This window comes from Cariama cristata, unplaced genomic scaffold, assembly GCF_000690535.1.
Source record: "Cariama cristata isolate BGI_N322 unplaced genomic scaffold, ASM69053v1 scaffold37805, whole genome shotgun sequence".
Lineage (NCBI taxonomy): Eukaryota > Metazoa > Chordata > Aves > Cariamiformes > Cariamidae > Cariama > Cariama cristata.
The window spans coordinates 80,527-102,899 of record NW_009616552.1 but is presented as its reverse complement, the minus strand read 5'-3'; the positions used below and the strand labels follow the sequence as shown (position 1 = coordinate 102,899).

The following is a 22,373-nucleotide window of genomic DNA, read 5'->3' as shown; positions in this document are numbered from 1 at the left end:
CAGGGTTAGCTCAGGGTCAGAGGCCGCGGGGGCGGCGAGGGCGGACCGCTCCTTCCGCAGCGCCGTCTCCTTGGCCTTAAACGAGAGCAGAGTGCTCCTCTCTGTGAAGGGCGAGGGGCTCTGTTCTCCGGAGGGTACTGCTGTAGTGGGACGAGCTGTGCAGAGAGGGAGTCGAGGAGGAGGGCAGGGGCCAGACGGAGATGAGCAGTGGTTGAGTGTGGGTAACTGCACAGTTGGAATCTGGGCTTCTTCCCCGTGCCCTTCAGGTTCTGCCGTGTCTGGAAAACTCCCCCCACCTGTGTGCCTCCCTGTCGCTGTTTTGGCCACACCAATATGTGTTTGGTGCCCTGCAGGAAGTTTGGAGATACTGCCCTTCCTTAACACGACTACATCTTCTTCTTGTTGGTTTTTGTTTTGTTTTGTTTTGTTTTGTTTTTTAATTAAAAAAGACAGAGTTAATTTTGGGAGAGCTAAGCTTTCTCTCCAGTGGCAATGCACTGCAGCTTCACATTTGGGATGTTTTTTGTCTTGGTCATGTACCTCTAGGATGTAGAAGTGCAAAAGATCAGATCTGAATACATGAGCAAGCATGACACAATCCATGTTTGTAGGCAACACAATATATCTGCTTTTTGCATGCACTGCTTTTTTAATAAGTCATGAGGGTGATGCTAACATTTTGTTATATGGGCAAGCTAATTGCTTCCTTAGTTATTTATCTGAAGAAGGAAACACCATGTGCAGATGATAGCTATGTCAAAAAGTTTGGTGTTTGTTTTTTGTATTTCATGTAGCAAGTGTGCTGTTACAACTACCTGAAGATTTGTGCAGACTTGAATAACGTTAGGGATTACTTCATTGTCAACACTTAGACTGCCTGTGAATGAGAGAAAGCTTTGTTTATGAGTTCTGACCGTTAGTGGGGTTAGATTTTTTTGATTTCCACTATCTCCAGTTTCTAAGTCTTAAAAGAGGGAAGTGGGAATGAGTTGAGATGCTTAGCTTTCATTTATGTCAAATGACTTGCTGTGATTGTAATTACAGTTAACTAAAAATTTGTATAAAATTAAGTAAATAATCATAAATAATTTGTAAATATAAATGCCTAGGTAAATAGAATTTTAAATCAGTTTCCTCCAAGGATATGAACATTTGCTGTATTTTTTCCAGTGTTTGCAAAACCTCGTGAGGATCCAGTGTGGGTAGGTGGGAAGGGCATATGATGCCTCTGGTGTGTAGAAGTGTCACCTTGTGAACTATTCAGATAGCAGCTGATGTTGCTATTAGCTTTGAATCACAGAATCACTTAGCTTGGAAAAGACCTTCAAGATCATCGAGTCCAACCATAAACCTAGCACTGCCAAGTCCACCACTAAACCATGTCCTTAAGTGCCACGTCTACATGTCTTTCTGAAAAACAGTATCAGCATGTAGCTTTAATTAGTGACTGAGCTTGAAATTAATTTCTCATTAAATGTCCAAATGATGCTATAGACAGATTTTTGCATAAAATTTGAGAATACAAAAGCATTAAACATAGGGAGTTTTATGAGCTGATATAACAACTTAGTGCTACCAAAGGGAGCAAGTTTTTCTGTCCTGTCTTGCTTGTGCCTTGTTACAGCTCTGGTGGTCCCTCTAAGTCAGTGTAACTTATTTCCTGGTAGAAAGCCAGAATGGTTTTCTGCCATTCTAGGTAGATAAATATGTTCAGCGGAGGACTTGGTGAGTTCCAGAGCTGGTTCAAGAGAAGGGATGGGAACAGATGAGAGTCAGCAATAGAGAACTCCTGGAGGGTGGTCTTACCACCAAAGTGAGGAAGTTGTTGCTACTTGCGCTACCTTTAGTTCTTATCAAACCTACTGTGAGCTGACTTTACTTGGTAGCCTAACTGAAATCTTACCTAAAAAAGAATGTAGTTTTCTGCTGGTTTTAGTGGTTGAAGTATAACAGGTTGTTAAATGCTGAAGTTGGTGTGAAGGATGGAGTAGACCTGTGCAAGAAGGACCAGGGAACCGGCAAGACGTTTGCTCTACGGTTGGCAACAGAACCACATGTTTAGTTAGCTGCAAGTTGTGAATAAACTTTTCTACTTTATGGTAATTCGGCTGAATTTTGTTTTCCTCAACTGGAAGCTTAATTTCCTAAATTATTTTGTTGCAAGAGGTAATATTCACCAAAAATTCACATATGGCTTGATGAGGGACTAACTGCTTTTTTTCTAGAACTGCATTTCTGGAAAGAACTTGAAAAGTACTCTGTGACATGATAATTTGACTCTTAATAGCTGGGTTTTGTTTTTTTGGTTGGTTTGCCTGCCCTCCGCCCCAGATGCTACTGTTTTCTTGCAGAAAATTGTACTGTTCTGTATTTTAAAGTATAAATGAGGTCGTATGTGGGATAGTTTAGTGATCATGCTGAAAACTCTCGGGCTAGATTTAGTTAACTGTGAGAAAGGTGCTTGGTAGACAACACATTCACGGGAACAGCAGTGGTATTTATTTCATTACTCTTAGGTTTTCATCAAAACTGTGAATTATATTGGAGTAAGACTGAGCAGCATGCCTAAATTTGTGCGTTCTTTCTGTCCAGTAATTTCATTCTGAAGATAATTTTTCACCTAAAATCTTTGTCTTACTGTCACTTTACTATATGAGTTTAGGCATCCTAGTGCACAAATGATGCTCTAAGACCAAGGCGTAAAGCAGGGGTAAAATTTATGAACTGAAATTGCACATATAAGCATATAATCTCATTTCATTTTTTTACCTTGAGTAACTATTTGTTGTTGTTTTTTTTTTCTACTTAAGCCTTAATTTCTGGAAACAGATCTACTTTGAAGAACCAGAATGACATATGGACAACACTTAGACTTGCTATACTCACTGTTCAGGTCTCAAGGTGGTATTTTGAGAGTGAAATGCAGTCCACTGCAGTAAATTCCAGAGAATGTTGATGAAGTTGTAATTGGAATAGTGGAGAAAAAACCCCACAGTTTTAAGAGAAAGTAAATAACAAGGAATAATCCAGTATTTTGCAAGAGAACTGACTAAGTGGCTGTTGTTTACAGGTGCTTGGTATAGTTGCTTTAGCATTGAACATAATAAAGTCAGTTCAGAGGCAGGTTTGAGACTTTCATTACACTAATGGTTACAGAAAAGTTGCAAATCTGTTAACTTCTTTAGAGATGTGAAACAGCAATCATTCGCGTTCAAGCAGAGATTTTCTTAAAGCATCATATTACTCTGATTTTTGATCTAAACTTCTGAAAATGGGTTAGGACAGTAGATGAATATCCAATTGCATTGGATGGTTGAGAAGTATTTCGTAGCAAATTGGATCAGATCTAAGGCAAATTTACAATTTCACTTGACTGTCTCTAGTAAGAAATGTGAAATAGACTGAGCTATATGTTGTCACTCTCATGCCATGCAATTGTAACTAGATAAACTTTGACAGACCAATACAACAAACATCAGAACTACAACAGCAAACTTTAGCATTGTGCTGATTTATGTGGTACAAATTATTTACTGGAACTTCGTTTGTAGATGTTTTGCTAAAGGAGAAGATGCTTGAATTTGCTGCTGTAAGCTGACTGTCAAGAATGTTGTAAGAAGCTTCTCAATTGACAAGTGTTCAGAGTAGATTTTGAATTAACATCAGAATATCTTTAACGGACTTTATTCTACATGCTCTAGGTGATGATGTTATGGTTTGATGTTACAACTAGCTGCTGTGGGAAAGTTAGCGTTGGGAGGAAGGGTATTAGCTCCGTTCTTCCCACACTGACCACGATCCCATTGCTGGCCAGCTTGTCCTGCTCTAAGTCGGGGTGTTCCTTGGACCTGTGACTGGGCTGATTTCATTTGCTAGACTGCAAGGAAAATGTTTTCCGACAGATCAGCAGGTTTTATTGGATCAGTTAAGGATCTGATGAACTCTAGAAGAGTGGGACCATGGGCAAAAGGCAAAGAGGTAACCCTGTGTGATGACTGTGTGATATTAGATCAATGCAGCTGTTTTTGCTGAACTATACTTCTAGATGTGCAAGTGCTAGGATGCTCATCCTGAAGTCAAAACCCTATCTGTCCTCAGAGAGAAGGAGAACAATTAGACTCCTGAGGCAGAGATCATGAAAATATAGCTGAGGAGGAAAATCAGGTGGAATCTCTACATGCAAGTCTTGCAAGGCATCTTTGGCTCTGCTGTCACTTCTTCAGTTTGAGATTCTCATCTGTGAGTTTAAATGTTGTTTTCCGGACTGTGGAGCAAAAGGCATCTCCTCAACCAGGAAATTGTGCTGTAGTGAAAGCTACTTTTTGCAAGATCTGTGTTCTGTTCAGAGGAGTGCTAGCTGGTGAAATTGGTAAGAGGGTACCATGTGCAATGTTTTTCAAATTGTGCTTGTAAACACTGTTGCCTTTTGGTATGTCATGGTATGTTTGTACAAGATTGAAGCATGTTGGTGAGATGGGAGGGAGAAATCCCTTTTAAAGAATCTCCTTTCAGATCTGGGCAGATTTAATTTGAGCTTTGGGTAAGCCATAAGTTAAAAACCCAAATGATTCATGGTTTAATTATCTTTTATTTAAATTAGCTGCAAAGAAATTGCTTTTGGCCATTTACTGTTGTACTCGGCAGTCCGTCACCAGTGGACAAAAAGGTAGAACTGAATGCTTAATTACTTTACATTAGCAAAATGATAGAATTAATGGGCTTTAAATGCAGAGGAGGCATTTGGGAGACTTGCTTTTGGTAATGCTGAAGAAGCAACACTGTCGTAGTAAAGTTTCACAGGTTGCGCTGCTGTTGTATGTGTTTTACTGACGGACATAAAATGTCTAGAGACTTTAATAGCAGAAAGCAAGGTTTTTCTGCTTTGCTTCTTGTGACTCACTTAGGCAGAGTTTTTTAATATTCTGCAAGAAACTTGAGGTTTCTCAGTCTACACGAAAAAACCAAAATTTTCTGTCTTGTAGGATCCTACTGTATCTCATTGAAGCAAGGATACAGTGACCTGAACATTGTGGCCTTTTTTTGTAGGTGACCATAGCTAAGTAAGGGGAAATACTGTTTAGCAGTTATGTGAGTCATGCTGGGATCTCCAGTGGAATATTTAGTCGTGTATTTAGTAAATTTAACTTATGTTAAGTCTGTGCTTTTATGTACAGTAATGAATTTTAACTCTTAAGTTTACTGTTATTCTGCTTTTAGCATGGCTTGTATTTTGAAACTATTTCATACACCTTTCATCTGTTTAGTTCAGAAAGAACAAAATACTATTTTCTTAGAAAAAGCATAACAACTACCTTACTGTGGCTCTGATAAAGGGAGGCAAATATCCATATGGTGGCTTTGTAATTCTTTTTTTGAATGTTTGGAATTGGTCTACAGAAAGTAAACTTGCTGCTGCTGCCAGGGAGAGCACTGGAACCACCTACTTTTTGAGTTTTGGGAAAAATGGGACACTTCTTACTCAGGCTGGTGTGTAAGATGTGTTCCTTTAGGAAACTGAAGGTACTGCCTTTAGTCTGCTCTAGAAACATGGAAAACATGTAAGTACATTAGTACAGAACTGGGATTCTCACTAAACTTTTGCAAATGAAGAATTTTACTAGTTGACTTGCTATAAATTTCCCCATGCACACTTCCTCTTGGCATAAGTTATTTCAATGAGTTTAACTTCAACTACTTTCCAAATGCTGTAAGCTAAATTGGAGGTGAAAAGTTACCTCTAAATAGCAGGTGGTTGTGTGTTGGGATTATGAATATATAAATGATTAATCTTTCCTGTGTAGGCAAGATCTACAGGTTTAATCCTCACAATTGTAGAGAGAAAGCTGAAAATGGTGTAAAGGTATAATTGTGTAAAGATTCAAATATCGGACTGGGCGTTAAATAAATAAATAGTTCTGAAGCATAGCAAAGAGAATTACACGTATTGGGGAAGAATCAGATTGCTAATTCAGACAGATTTGAAGCTTATTGTGCAGCTTCCTGTGCTAGCAAATATAATGTTTCACATTGAGAAAATCTTAAAATGCCATTTAAAGGTAATTGCTGAAAGTAAATACTTGGCACTTACTGGAGCCCTTGGAGAAGTATTGTGCATTTTGCTGTAGCATAGCATTTAATTCTGAGCAAAGTTAATTAAAGTAATTGAACAAATATGATTACATCATAAGACTAAATAATCTGACGTCTAGTGCCGAGGCAGGATCAGAAGTGCTAAGGTCATGCATGATAGATTTTTTCTTCCCCTCCTAATCTTACTTTATAAGCTTCCAAATAAGAAAGTTTGACTGTTGAAGTATCCTGTTCTAATATTTCATTACACTTTAATATTACAACAATTAATACTACCAGTGTGATACCTGATGAATTAGGTACAGTTACTTCTGTGCTTGGAGAGTGGAATGGGATAGATGAGTCTTTTGAGTCTTTTAAACTTGGGTTTTTGTGAGTAGACACACCATGACAAGCAGAATAATTCTCTCTGTATTTTATCTATGTTGCTTTTATTATGAGTTGAAGAATTGAAGTTTTCTTTTTTTTTGCGGCATGTTTCATTTGGTGGCTCATTTTCAGTACTTTTTTGGTTGTACAGTTGTCTAGGCAATTGTACACCATCTTACATTTCTGCATTTGTCTTTTGTCCAAAACATACAACTTGCTTTGGTCTGTATTGAATTTCCTTTTTGTTGATTTTGGGCTATTACATCAATTAATCTGAAGTCTTAGGCTCTCCTTCTAAGAGTTTGGCACCAGTGTCGTGTCATCGACAAATTTTATAAGTTTATTCTTATAAATGACTCTTCTGTCATCCAAATTGTTAATTAAATTATTGAGTGGATGTGGGTGGTATCAGTCTTTTTCCAGTTGGGTCAGGAGATAGCTTAATTTAGAATCCCACAAAATACGCTCCCGATTTTGCAACAAACTCTGATCAGCACGTTTTAATTTTATATGTTTTTTCTTAAAAACAACTACTGCACCAATATTTTTGTAACTAAAAGTACATTGTGTCTCCTTGTTTTGCTTATGAGGTTGTCAGGCAACATGCTGCCAAAAGCATGTACATCAGTCCGTATTTTTTATTGGTTATGCTTCTGGTTTTCCCAAAACTTTCATAAATTTTTGAAGGTAATTCTGCAGATTGAGTACGGTCCATTAATGTGTCTTAAATATAACATGTTCCCAGAATATTTCCAGAAATTACTTAGCTCATTATTCCCTATTCACCTACACCCCCATCTTCTTGTTAAGATTTAGTTATGGTAAAAGGGTTAAAATTTACATAGTATGGTTGCAATTAACATTTTTTGAAAGCTAAACAGTGTATGATCTGTAATTTTTTTTCCATTTTAGGAAGTATGTGTATTTTCTAAAGTAATCTTTCTTATATTTAGAAGCCTTTCTTGACTTCCTTTTTTGACTTCCTGACTGAAATGGTTAACAAGGCCTTCTTGATTTTTATCCTTGCTTTTTTTTTTTATTCCCCTTAATCGTGTGCTCTTTCTCAACTTCTAAAAATGAAAGAATTGCACACGGCTGTTGAAGATTCCTGATGCATGGATAACTGCTTCATTTTGTTAGTTTCTTCTTCTGTTTCATGGGGAGGTTGTGCCATTAGTATCAATTTTCAGTAACTATGTTGTCTACTGCATTCTTATGTCCTTGACTTGATTGCCTGAAATCAAACCTGATACTGTGTCCCTTAATTTGCTAAGTTTAAATTTTTTGGGAAACTATCTGGTCTGCTCAGTCTTCTGTCTTTTAGAATAGTGAGCTCTTAGCATTTCCCCCCCCCACCCCCATTTTCTCCCTAAGTTTTGTGTTCTTAGTTGATTTGTAGTGCTAAGAAACAAATTCAAGACAGTAGATGCCTGCAGCTTCATCCAACTTTTGAAGCCACAGTTATTTGTAGCAAATTCTTACTATGGGATTGGCTTAGCATTACACAGTGCCTTAAATCATGCTAAAAGTGTGATTTATTCAAATGCTGAAAGCCTACAGGTGATAAGGTACACCCATGTCTTATGCTTGACGTTATATTTCAGATTGATAATGGTAATTTAGGTGGATGCCAGTGGAAGTTTAAGAGTTCCTCAGGTTGTTTTGTAGTGTCATACTGTTTTTCCCCTGTCCACCTAAAACTGAAATTCAGGCTCCAATGTTGCCATGCCTTAAAATGTCTTTAATCAGTATAAATTAACAGGGGTATAAATAAAAATACCCAATTCTACTGATCTTTCAGAAAGTTAAGTTAGTGTATAAAAATAGCACTTGATGTAAGAGTGTTAATATTTTACTGTGTAGCAATTGATATAGTATAATATGTAATAATTGATATAGTATAATATATAGTATATTATACATATAGTGTGTGGTATAGTGTAATATTCTAAACTTATGTTATAAACAGCATATGCTAAATGCTAAGCGGGGAGAGTTAAGTAACAAATGAAACTTTAGAGTCCTCTCATGCTGTTAACCAGCATATTTTGAGCATGGACATACTATTTTTATCTTCATATATAATTTCATGGAGCTATGCAAGTGCTTTAAAATATTTGTGACTTTTGACATGTGGAGAATCTTACAAAGATGGCTTTTTTAAAACAATGCAGGACTTAAGAATTGTAGATGTCAATTCATTTATGGTTACAAGTGTGCTATGTGGCATAAGATAGAATTCAATAATTTGCAGAATGCTATAAAACGATAGCAGATTTTTATAGAAAAAGACATTTCAATTTTAACCTGAAGCACAGGAGTTTTGTCCACTTGTGCTTTGATTGTTAATGGAAATCAAAGTATAAATTTCTGTGTTACAAAGTCTAAGTCCTGTGTTGCTGCTTGCTTCCAAAGCATTTTTTCCAACCTGACTTGAAGTATTCTGAAAAGCTTTCAAGTAGCTTTTTAAATGGATATATAAGAGTGGATTATACCATTTTGTTTTTTCTCTAGATCTTTAAGAAAAAATAGATAAAAAACTTGCAATCATTACAGTTTCATTCTTATAGCTGTCCAGTGGCTAGCTCATAGTTGAGTATGGCTATTTATGTGTTATTAAAGAGTTTATCTAAGTTGTAGTCATCTTATTTGGTTGTTACACCCAAGAAGAGTTAAGATTTAATACCTTACTGTTATTCTCACTTTGTACTACTGGATTTTAATCTAATTAGTCTAATGATTTCTGTTTTAGGGAAAGTACTGTGTCTCTGGTTATATGATGAGGTAGAAGGAGAAGAGGAAAAGGAAGGAAGGAAAGAATCAGGGAAAATGACACCTTTGGAAATAACTTCTAGTGAGAGATGGCATTACAAGTAGCAAAAAAAAAGTTTGATAGTGTTAATCTGATGAACTGCTTACCACCACAAGTGTTGTTTCGGTTTCTTTTCTTCCTAGTTCATCTGATTTTAGCCACCTGTTGCTAGTCCAGTTCTTTTTCTGATTCATTCTGGTGTTCTTTGGACATGGCAAGGTGTTTCTACTGTAACCCGATGGAACAGTAGGGGTTTTTTTGTAGAAATGGCTGAATTGATATTGTGCCAGGTTAGTGAGTTAAACAAGCTCACAGAGGGATCTGAATGAAATGAGAGCTAGCCCAAAGGCATCAGCGGGAATGTGCATCTAGAAGGAGGTAGAACTGAGACTGAAGGAAGGGATCTCTCCTTTTCTAGCAGTCTTTTTTTCCCTTTTCCAATTCTGTCTTCTTTGTCCATTCCCTAGTCAAATAAAATGCAGATAATTTGGTGGCCTCTGGAAAATTCTTCAGGAGGAAACTCGAGGAGGTTGGGCGGTGTAAAATTTGCCTGCTTGAAAACGTTGATGCCAAATGATAGTGATGTTCCTCATTACTAAAGGATTTAATCTTTTTTTTAATGCCTTCAGAAATTAAACATCTTCTACTTAACTGTGTTTGCAGCTCCATTAGGAAAGAGATTCTGCTTCAGGCTGGTTTTATTTAAAGAATTTTACTCCTAGAACTTACGGCCTGCTCAGTTATCAAATCAGGATTTCAAACAGCAAGGAAAAAGTTGGTCTTTGGGCTACTTCCTACTCACAAGAGGCAGTCGGATGGCAAACCACCAGTCTGTTTTTTTCCACCACACTGATATGCACCCCACTGATGATTTTTCTGCCATTTAGCAGCTTGCTGCCAAAACACTGAATTGCCAGCAGGCTTTTTCTCCTCCACTGGGCTTCCTCTCCTAGGGCCTTAAACTGGCACCGCTTGGTGAGAAGTCAACCAGCAGATATACCTGTGAAAAAGCTCCAGGTGTGGGAAATAATTTTATAGAGAATGCCAGCACTCCTCACTTTTAGGCTGCCATTTCAACAAAATGCGCAGCTGTTACTGCATAGGACTCCTGTAGCATCTGTAACAGCAGGGAGTACAACAACTAGTTGTTTTTAAACTAGTCTAGAGACCTTACAGAGGTTTAACTGAAGAGCTGTCTAGAGAGCCAGAGATGAGGGAGGGCAATTTCAGAAGTTGCTATATCTTTTTGCCATCTAGCATGTATTACTTCCTTTGTATAGGATTCTGGAGGAGGATAGTCTGGTTTACTTTAGGCAGTTGTAAGGACAATTGAGAACAGACTTCCAAAAATGCTTGTGTATAGTGATAATTTTACCTGCACAGGCTGTTCATAATTCCAGTATGGCACAAACACTTTTTTCATATTCCTAAGTACATCAACTTGTTTTTGTTTTTGTTTTTGTTTTTTTTTTAAATTGGCAAGCTCTTATTGTTTTGCTAGAAATAGGGATGATTTCTTGTTATGTTTCTTGTTGTCATACTTTATTTTGAGAAAATAATTATTTATACTAACCCAGTGTCGATGTTTGATTTACATCACAAGATGGCCGCTTCATGCTCGTTACTGTGAATTCTGCAGAATGGGGAATGATCCTGTTGTTCTTTAAGCCATTGTTGTCTAAACACTGGCTTCTGTGGTTTTGTTTAATTGAAAAGAAAGGTATGATTTGCTGCCTTCATTTACTGTATTCTGGAAGAGATGTCTGTGACTGTTCTTGGAGTGATTTTGGAGTGATTTGTGAGAAGCTGTAATGGGACAGTAGACTCTTATAGCACTTGGATGACTTCAAAATTTTTATTTTTGTGGGAATAGTATTGGAACAATTTAACTCATGAGGTGAATCCAACTGAATCTCAGCAAAACAGTTGTCACTGTTAGAAAAATATACATGACTGACTTTTTAAAGTAGAAAGACACTGAAATGAATCACCTGAATTTGTTTGTTTATATTAGTATGGAATGTTTTTGAGAAACTGTTCATCAGCAAGAAGTAAAGTGTATTATCTTTTTGACATTACATGACTAGTGTAGTTGCAAAATGACTCACAGAACTGTAATTGCTATTTTTTTGTTTGTTTTTGTTTAAGCAGAAACATTATGTACCAAATAAGGTTCCTTACAGTTGCACCTCAACAGGAGGGAAGTGTTAAAGAGGAACGGATTTCAGAAATTCAAACCAGACAGACCTGGCCATTTGACTGGGCGTTAAATAAACTGGATAACTCTGTCAGAAAAACTGGCCGCATCCCTAAAGCCCTTCTACTGAAAATTTTCCATGAAATATGCAAAACAGGTAAGTTCTTTCTGATTAAAACAAGATAAAAGCTAAATTTAAAGCTGCAATATAATGACTCATCAAACCACAGAAATTAATTGAAAGAGTTCTGGTTTATATTTTGTCTTTGAGTGTTCAATCTGCTGCATATGTTGATGAACAGACTTTAAACGCTTTAGAGATGTTATTTTGCTTTGAAGTAATATGTTTACTTTTCCAGTTTTTTTTGTCTTTGGGAATTTGTCAGTCTTGTAAAAATTCAATGTACTTTTAAGAAAGCTTATCATATTGCCTTGCTTATTGTGGATTTTTAATCTGATAGTGCTATACCTTCAATATATAACTGTATTGTGCACTCTGAACAGGGATCATATATGTCTGTTTTACACAGCATATTTTTAAAATGTTTGTAATAAACCATGCTGTCCTTAAGAGGTTATTTGTTTTAAAATGGAACTATACAGAGAAATGTGGAGGTGATCCCGAAGTTTCTGCATTCCTGGGTAGCTGTGGTTATTCAGGACAAGAAATCTTGATTTTTTTGAATAAAACAAAAATAAACAGCTGAAGCATGTTTCATCCTGACAGATTCAATACCCCTTTGGCTAAAAATAGCCAGACTGTATTAACGTTTTGCAAACCAGGTACCACAATTGATGAGATTTGGTACCAATTAGGGTGAGTCAATGGAGGTATTGGTTAAATTTGTTTACTAAGTACTACTGCCAGTGTTTATCAATGACAGCAGGTATTGTTTTGTTTTAGTTTTAAACTTTGCTGTGTATTGCTCTGGACTGTTAATGGCTTGTATACCTGGAATTGCGCTTTTAAAAGTTTTTGCAGTTCACTTTAAAAGCTGAGTCTTCAATTCATACTCTGTTTCTATTGGACTTCTTAGTTTTTTTCATTTTGGTTGTGATATCCTTTCTGACTGCTTTGTGTTTTTTAGGTATAAACTTATAATTTGTGGGTATGGGTTGGCAAGAATCTTGTGTCTCTAAATTTATCTGCAAATCACAGTTCTTCATGATCTTTGATTAGTTACACAGTTTTGAGGGAGTCATATTAGCAAAAAGATTAATTGCTTATGGTGGTTTCCTTTGGCTATGTAAGTATATTAAAAAAAAAGCATAGAACTTTGCAAGAGATATAACTAGGATGCTATTAAAATAAGAGTCAAATATTTCTATATGAAGAATTCAGTCCTTTTTTAAATAATAATGTTGAAAAATAATTTAGCAACAGTGTAGGAAGTTAGTTACTGTTAATTTCTTAAAAGATTTGCCTGTGTTTGTATTGTTGTTCCATTTCTAATTACAACACGGAAAATGCCCAAAGAAGGTGCTTGCTGTATATCTCTTGTCCTGCATCTTTCCATATTCATGCTGCCAATCCTTCTCCTGTTTCTTTTGCCTTTCAGGATACTCAGTCACTAGTATAACACTGGCATTGTGAAACTGGACATGTGTTCATGTTTTTATTGCATGAACTAATTGTATGCAGGGATTTAAAAGTTAGTCAAGTATGACTTATCTCACCACTCTATTGTGTCTTCAGAAGTTCAAGTCCCCATTGCAATTTGTACCTGTCTCCTCTCAATGTTTTAACTTATTTCTCTTCTTTTCTCATTATTGCTTATTTTTTCCCACTACTGCCTGTGTTTCTTCCCAGATGAGTTTACTCTATGTAAATAATTTTTCTGCTGTAGGTTGTTTTCTTGAGACATAGTTTGCAGTAGTTATGTGGCATCCTAGATTTGCTGGCCCTTTTCGGTACCTCATGATCTAATTCTAGATGGTATATAGGTTTCTGCTGTTTAGGTTGTGGGGTTTTTTTTTACTTTATTTTGCCATTATTTTATAGCTGTATAGATGTTTCTACAGCTCTGTATAATTTAAAATTACACTTAGAGTGATCAGCAGCATCTGGAGATCTCTTTACTGGCAACAGCTCCTGCCTCTTCGCTGGGCTGTACACAACTTTGGAGTGTTGGCATAATGATTTGGAAGTAACTTACAAAGCACTAGTGATGCTTTAGAGTTCAAGTCATTTTGGAAGTGTGAATCTTTCAAGTCTGCATGTATGTCTCTGAGATAGCAAACGTTACAGATTTTTTTCATCATTTATGTTGTATGCAAACGTTTATCTTGCTTTTTGTTAGACAAAATTAGTTCAGAAGTATACCTTTCTCTGTGATAAGAAAGGAATAGACAACATTTTTTACCTTTTTTTTTTCTTTGTGGTATGCTGCTTTCTAAAGAAACTCTCCTTTTTGTTAGAAATCACTGGGTTTGCACATAAAGATGTGATTGAAAAAAATTTTATGTCTCCAGTTTACTGGGTAATCTATGATAGATTCTGCAGCTCTGCCTTACTTTACCTCAGGAGTAGTAGTATAGTCCAAGAAAGATGAGTTTATAGCTACTTTTTTGACGTTCTGGGGCTAGTGCGGAAGTCGGAGAAAGCAGAGATTCTTACAGTTTCCTTCACTGTTCTCTAGATGTAAATTGTCTCATTTTATACTGAGCATGGGCAGAAGTAGAAATGGAAATTTACATGTGGAATGTCTCTGAATAGCAGTTTTGGAATAGTATGGAATTGGTATGAAGAATTTTGCTGTTTTAGAAATTTACCAGAAAGTTATGTCCCTGTTAGTATGAAATGGTCTGTGGATCATAGATTGGGAAATTTAAAGTACTAGATCATCTGAGTTAAGTATGTTGTGTTGTACTTTTAAAAATTTCTGCTCAGCTGAGATTGTTACTGTACTAAATAGCATGTTTTATCATGAATCTTTTTCATGATAGTGTCATTGTTTAGTCATTTGGATATCCTGTTCAGTAAAAATCTTCAATCTTGGAGAAGATACTATTCTATACAAAATATGTAAATATTTCAGTGGGTCAATCTTGAATCTTTCATCTAATATTAAATGCATAATTATTTATAAAGAAATTTGTGGTTGTGTTCCACTTGCAGGGAGTCCAGGGAGTAACCAAACCTTGCTTTTGTTGCGAAGTTGTGGTGCTCTTTTACCAGAGGTATTGTCACCTGAAAGAACAGAACTAGCCCATATGATATGGGACAAGATGAAAGAACTGGGTAGGTTGGGTTTGTTAGTCCCTTTTGCAAGAACAGCTATGTGCTTTAGTTACTTTCTTTGTAACAGAAGACTGAATGTATTTTAATAGTTTTTAAATGTTAGATTATACAGCAAATACTCATTACCGAATAAACGCAAGGTTTTATTTTTCAAGTGAGAGACCTATTTCCTATTCTGGGAGTTCTACTGACATCTAGGGGTGTTAATAATAAATCTAATGATTTTTTTTTTTGTAAGATGCTTATATTGGACTGTTGGTTGATTTTGATTATTATAAGAATGTATTTTACTTTTCTGTTAGATGCTACCTTGATATCTGATGGGCTGAGTATTCCTAATGCTACCAGCTATTTTATCAGATGATTTTTTTTTTTTTGAGTTTAGTAATTTATCTATAGATATTGCATAGGTGAACTGCTTCTTGATAGTAATATTGCTAAATCTGTAAATAAATACAGCTGTAGAGACTGTGGAATAGTGTGCACACAAGCATTGATGTTGCTGTGGTCTTCTTACGTTTTAGCCTTTTCTAAACACATGTACTGTTAAATAGATGTCTGATACTTCAAAGGTGGATAAAAGGAAGCAGTCTGATTATATATAAAGTTCATACAGAATAAAATTTATATGAAATTAATTACCCAAAAAATCATGTTGCATTTAGAGAATCTACATTCACTGACTGTGGCTGAAATATTTCCTTAGGTGCTGTGTATGATACAAGCCATTATAATGCTTTACTTAAAGTCTACCTTCAGAACGAGCACAAATTTTCTCCAACGGAATTCTTGGCCAGAATGGAGGAAGCTAATGTGCAGCCCAATCGAGTAGGTACCCTTTTATATCTTCGTTCTTAATAGTAATATCCATTTATTGGATGGAAATCGTTAACTTCCATGTTTTGTTTTCTGTAGGTTACATACCAAAGGTTGATTGCTGCCTATTGCAATGAGGGTGACATTGAAGGAGCGAGGTATTCTTTTCCATTTGTGTTTAAAGGGATTTCCACAAAATCTGTTTCTCATATTTCCTATCATCGATATTAAAACTCATTTCAGTGTAATTCTTATAAATTGAGCAAAGCAAAGAGGGCGTTTACATATATTTTAACCAAGCACTGAAGAACAGTTTCTTAGAGACAGCTGGAACCTACAGAAGTAAAATAAAAATAAGTGATAGACCAGTGCGTTCAAATCAAATTGTATTCAAGTTGCTGAGAAAGTAACTTGTTTTGTTATTTCCAGAGCCAACGTGAAAAAGTGGGAGGTTATGAAGGCTTAGTGCCTATGTAAGAAAAAGGCTACTGGGAAAGGCATTTGAGAACAAAGTGGGCTAAGGAGCAAATAGTAGTAATTCTGGTTTTTGTTATTGTCATTGTTACAGAGGACTTGCTGGATATCTGTCTAACATTTTAATTTTAGCAAGTTGCAGCAGTGTGATTGCTGGGCATGAGAAATAAGTAAAAAGAAGATAAAAATAAAAAAAAGACCAGCCGCACCCTTGTGTCTGCCTATTTCAAAGTAACAAATACAATTCCTCTGAAAAAATGAAAATGACCAAATTATGAGCATATTATGCAGCATCCCCAAATGTAATTGCTCAGTGACATCAGGATTTGGTTTTGTTTGATGATACACTACTTGTATATAAACAAGTATATATACTGAGCTGTTGCTCAGTAGTTTATCTTTTCAAAGCTATAGAAAATATCTAATCATTCATTGTCTTGTATTTTGCAGTAAGATTCTTGGCTTCATGAAGAACAAAGATCTCCCAATCACTGAGGCAGTATTCAGTAGCCTTGTGAAAGGTCATGCAAGATCGGGGTAATGTTTAATAACACCTTTTTTCTTTTGTTTTCTTTTGGTTTTATAACAATATAAAGTGATACTGGTACAGAAAAATTACATGCTGCAGAATAGTGTGATGGTTTTGAATAATGTATAGGAGACTGTCTTTTTATACATTTTTGAAGCAAAACAGGGCTATTTAACAAAGGAAGTAGATTTTTCTTTTGTCTGAAAATCTTGAATTTCAAGATAAATTACTGTACTTTTATACTGTTTGAAAAAGAAATTTGCTGCACTTAGTTTTTAACTTTTTCAGCTGTTAAAGTGGAAAGAGTATTTTAAGTAATACAATAATTAAAAGATTTGCACTTTCAGGATTTGCTTAGTTAAAATAAGTTTCTCTATGCTTGTTGCAGTCTTTTTTTCCAATTCTAATTTATTTAATGAGGAAATGTGGAAGTGACAATAAACATTATTATGATATAAATCTACTGAGGGTCTATCTTTTGAATTCTTTTAGAGACATGAAGAGTGCAGAAAATATCCTTTCAGTGATGAGGATGGCTGGTGTTGAACCAGGTCCCGACACCTATTTATCACTGCTGAATGCGTATGCTGAAAAGGGTGATGTTGATAGCATCAAAAAGGTATTGCAAGTTTGAGTTTAAATGGAACTTGTTTGATCTTGTGTTCAATTTAACTTTGTAATGCTTTCTATCCATGCAAGAGGAATAATACTGAATTTTATAACTTGTTTCCTCCTAGTCCTCAGCAGTTAAACAATATTTTTTTTTTTTTTGCATCTGAATAGCTGGTTAACTGAAAGCAGCCTCATACTTCATGAAAAATACTTGTCTTTTTGATAGTTGCCTTTTACTCTGAGAAGATAGATTTGCCAGTGAGTGATTTAATTCAGGGTTTTTTAAACAGACAAATAATGCACATGAGATTTATATATTTATTTATAAAAATAAATAAAAAATAAACCTTGATTATCCTGGTCCCATTGAGCCGTTCTTTGGCTCCCATTGAAGCCACAGAATCTTTCCAGTAAAACTGAATTTTTTTAGGAGAGTTCACACTGACAACTTGGGTATTCATAAAGTGCGGACAAGATAATGCTGCCTTGCATCCTTTTGCATGGCTCATATTTTTTCAAGTATTCTCTCTTACTTTTTTTTTTTTTTTAAATCAAAGAGGTATTCGGAAAGGACTGAGGAAAGAAAATTGGTTTGAGTTTAATAAGTAGTATCAGATGGAGAGGGCCAAATCAAGGAAGAGGATGTGGGAAACATAATATTGTTCTGTGACTTACAAATTAAACAAATCTTCATCAACCAGCCTTCTTCCAAACACTAATAAAACGTTTGATCAATCATTTTACCCTTTTCAAAGTAATTTCTTTTGAAAGTCATCTCACAATGGGAATACCTCTGGTGTTTTCATATATTATTAGATATTAGAGAGAAACTATCTATCATATCTTTTTTATCTACCCCTTTTTCTTTGTACAGTCTAAAGGTGTATTCTCTGTACCATATTCCATGTATCTAAACCTATGGTTTTAAAAAAGGGAAACCCAGCTTTTGGTGATTTTTTTTTTTTTTTTTTTTTAAAATGATTATTATTTTTTTTTTTATTTTCATGTATCCTGTTTTGAGTCACTTTGGAGTTTATTAAAGTTAAATTTATTCTGTTTACAGACTCTGGAGGAGGTTGAGAAGACTGAAGGGTACCTTATGGATAGGATTTTGATGCAGGTGATTTTTAGCCTTGCTAAGGCTGGATATCCTCAGTACATCGAAGATATTCAAGAACGCATAAGATTTGAAAGGGAATTAATTCCAGGTATGTCCTTGGTTACTACAGCAGTGTGTTGTCTCTCAGGGTGGAGAGCGAAAGCATTTTCAGGGTTTTGTTTTGTTTTCAACAATAACTAATGTGACCAAAAATAGGTAATTTTCTACTTTTCTATTGAATACTTACGGAAAATAGTATTTTTGCCATTAGTTTGTGGATTTATTTGTGCTGCTTTACATCACATTTTATAAAATTCAAATATAAACCAATGTTAATTGATTACATACAAAAATTATCAATTTTAATTTCTAAAATTCATTAGGACTTTACAGGAAAGCAGTAAGTGTGGAGTCCTTTCTTCAAACAACGCTGTTGTGATGCCTGTTGTTACAGCTCTTTGTGAATATCATAAAAAGGGAGATTAAACACTAAGTATAGTTTTCTTTATCTACAGTTAAAGTCACTTTTGGATCCCAGTATGCGTAATCTGATTGATAACTGTTAATTATACTTCATCCATTTTTTCTTTTTTGACGTGTCTAGAAATGTGTTTCTTTTATTTAGTATCCTTCTGTCATGCTGCAGTGGTGATGCTTCTGTAATTTCTGTCTTTGTCTTCTAAGAGGAGAAGTAAATTTCATTGATAAATGTAAATAATTCTGAAAGTCTCAAATTTGATTGGTTAATTATGTTTAAAAGTATGCTAATGATACTTGTAAAACATTCACTTTCCTAGCTTTCACAAATTTTAGCAGTTTAATGCAAAAATAGTTGTATGCACTTTTTTTAATTTTGTTGTTCTCTGTTTTTCAATTGCTAGATGCAATGAACCTGTGTTTGACTCTGATAACTCATGGCTTCGAAGACATAAGTTTCCGTATTTTGAAATCTCTTAATCATTTATCACGTGATAATGTGGACCAGGGTAGCTGCTTCTTGCAACATTGTGTAAATAGAGATATGGTATGCAGGATAGTAATGCTTTTTTCTTTATATACTAATAATATATTTCTTTAGTTTAATGCAACTGTGAAGATGGAAAATGGTAGTTTTTTTGCACGGTTCTTAAAGAATAAAAGAAGGATTTTAATATTTCATATCAATTTGCGTAGTAAATTGAAATTCACAAAGGAATAGTGTTTGGCATGTGTAATATCCATTTCCTAAACATTAGAAGAATCTGACATTCTTAATAATTTGAGAAACTGAAAAATATATTAAAATAATTTTGAAATTCTTTGCAGCCTGTGAACAAGCTGAAGCAATTTTGCAATGAGTTAAAAGAAGCAAAAATGCACTCGGCACCGTTACCATTTATTTTACGTTGCGCTTTGGAGGCCAACAAATCAGGTACTCTGCTTCTTTAGTTATTTTACATATGCTTATTTAAAGTACTTGGTCACTGTTTAATTATGTTGGGAATGTTTTCAGCCTTGGCCATTGATGTGATGAAGATGATGAAAGAGGAAGGCTTGCCACTCAGACCTCACTATTCCTGGCCGCTGCTAGTTGGATTCCAGAATGAGAAGAATCTTAAAGGTTTGTTATCTGATAAGTACTCCTCCATTGCAAACCTAGTGCACAAATCTTTATTAAAACATTGCTGTGAGATTCAGCAGACTCTTGAAAGTAAACTAAGACCTTGCTGCATGTCTGTCTTTGTGGCAAACAATTTTTCCTTCAGAAAAACTTTTCAAAACCTCCCTTCTTACTTAATGATGGTACAGTTGTGCAAATATAGTCTACCTTTGCATGGAAAGATGTGAGAGCGCGTTTAATTACTCTTCACATTCATTCTTTTTGCTTTCCACTGGTTCTTTTTGCTGCTTATTACCTTTTACAGAGTTTACTCTTGAAGAAACTGAAATCTGATAGAAGAATTTAAAAGTAAGGTTATGTTATAATACCTCTCTTGGACTGCAAAGCCAATCCTTTTTTCAAGTCAACTTCTTATTATCTACCTGATAAACCAAACCTGACTTTGTTACAATAATAAAAACTGCAGGAGAACTTACGTTGCTGAATGTGTGAGCCTGACCTGACAGCATACTGATTGAAGGACAGAAATGCTCAATCTTTGGGATTCTTAAGTAGATTTAAGCATTTAGCATACTTTTCCCTGTTACACATGGGGATGTCTGCAGGATATGAATAAGAATTGAACAAATATTAAATTTTAGAGTACAGTATCTAATTCTTTGGTTTGCGTTATTGGTAATTCAGAAAGAATGGTATTGTAAAAAGATGCTTTTAACAGAAGTACCTCCCCCTTGGGGAAACAAAAAACTGTCTTTTTCATCTTATCTCACAGTATAATGTGCTTTAGAATGAGATGCAGAGTTGTTAGTGTGACACTGGGTGACAAACAAAATGCACAAACAAAAAAAAAGTGCTTTTAGCAGACTCTTCATATCGCAATTTTATCTTAAATATACAGTCACATTCCAGTTTGGAAGAAATGCTGAAACAAGTATTCCCTAATTGTTTCTGGCTATAAAAATGTCTCAAGTCTTTTTCAGAAAGCCTTTGTGAAAACAATATTCAGTTTTTGTTAACTCCTTAGACTCTGTTCCCTCTAGACTACTTCCCAAGTTTATCTTCTCCCAGGTTTTCAAATGCTTGAAAGTTCTATGGTATTTTAAAAGTCTGGCAACGTTCTTTTAGTTGGGTCCTTTGTGACTGACTTGAAGTACAATGTTGCCAAAAATAAGTAAATTGAAATCAGTTCTCTGTGTGGATGCTGCTTACTAAAAAAACATGCTTTCTGTTACTCCATGGAAAATTTCACCTCACTAACACAGTTATAAGAGATGTCAGAAGTATGTTTAGATTTAGACTTAGCTCCCAAAACTGAAGTAATATCTGATTGTCAAGAGAAACTTAGGTTTTCGTATCTCTTTGGTCTTTGACAAGATCAGAGGTTACCTTAATTTGGGCTCCTGCTGTAGAAATTGACTATGCTTTGGCTAGTAGTTCCTGCTGGAAGTCATGTAAGCAAATTGAGAAGAAAACTGATGAAGGAACCCTCCATTGTGGCTTTCTTTGCCTTTTTCTAGAGAGCCTTTCTTTTTCTATCTGCAAAAGCGTTGGATACATGAACTTCTGTATGGCTGTATGATAATACTCTGGATTTGCAAACATGTTTTTGTAACCTGGTACTTAGTCTCTGAGTTTGAATTATTGAGTGTGAATATTACTGCTGTGTGCATACCTACAAAAGTCAATGATTTTGCAATTCTTAAAATACGTAAGAAGATACCTAAGCAATTTCTTCTGCAATGAAGAATCAGTGGAATTATTTTTGCTGCAGTGAAACAAGTTGTCTTGTTCTTTCCCATGTGTAAGTGCACAATCACTTTTTGAAATTTAATAATAAAAAATGAATAAATGAGATCCACTATCTAAAAGTACAACCAATACACTTGAAGGAAAGTAAATAGGGGAGGAAAAAACCCACCCACCCTGAAATTGTTTCATAGAAATAATAGAGCAAAAAATAATGCTGCAGTGAGAACCTAAAGGTGACAACAGATAGTAAATGAACAGAATGGTGCTTTTTAGCAGCAAAAAATAACAGAGCTGTGTGAACAAAAGTACAGATAGACACTGTATCACATCTCATACCAAAAATGAGGTAATAATTCCTTTCTCTACAAAGTAGTAATGGCCAGCCTAATGTGTGTCATTTTGCATCTTGGTATAGGTAAGGCTGGAAATAGCAAAAGAACTTTGAGGAAATACTATTAAAAATCTGATAAGATGTAGACAATGGACTAAACATTAAAGAACACAGAATATAAGCAACAACCTATTTAGAACTACAGGCTACAAATGTCTGAATCAGTATGTATAATAGGACCCAAACAATTGTATAACTAGCAGCAATGTTTAATTATATGTTTATCTAATGTTTATTATAAGAAAAGCTGACAGTGGATATCAAAGGAAATTCCCTAACTTCTCTATTATGGAATTAGAGTTTGAAGGAAAAGTAGCAGTGAAGTAGTGACTAAGAGGAATGAAACTAGGCAAGGCCATTTTTAAATATACCATAGAGAACTTAACCACTCTGA

General features: G+C 35.3%; 1 protein-coding gene across 1 annotated transcript in view; it reads left to right on the top strand.

Moving 5' to 3' along the window:
• Positions 1-11,426: 11,426 nt before the first annotated feature.
• LRPPRC (leucine-rich pentatricopeptide repeat containing) overlaps positions 11,427-22,373 on the top strand; it is a 79,403-nt gene continuing 68,456 nt past the window's right edge. The window contains exons 1-10 of the mRNA XM_009700206.1: positions 11,427-11,625; positions 14,587-14,709; positions 15,416-15,537; positions 15,625-15,683; positions 16,450-16,536; positions 17,021-17,147; positions 18,204-18,348; positions 19,121-19,263; positions 19,545-19,650; positions 19,732-19,839. Of these exons, the coding sequence (XP_009698508.1) occupies positions 11,430-11,625; positions 14,587-14,709; positions 15,416-15,537; positions 15,625-15,683; positions 16,450-16,536; positions 17,021-17,147; positions 18,204-18,348; positions 19,121-19,263; positions 19,545-19,650; positions 19,732-19,839 (1,216 nt within the window). The 5' untranslated portion in view covers positions 11,427-11,429. The remainder of the gene's footprint in view (positions 11,626-14,586; positions 14,710-15,415; positions 15,538-15,624; positions 15,684-16,449; positions 16,537-17,020; positions 17,148-18,203; positions 18,349-19,120; positions 19,264-19,544; positions 19,651-19,731; positions 19,840-22,373) is intronic.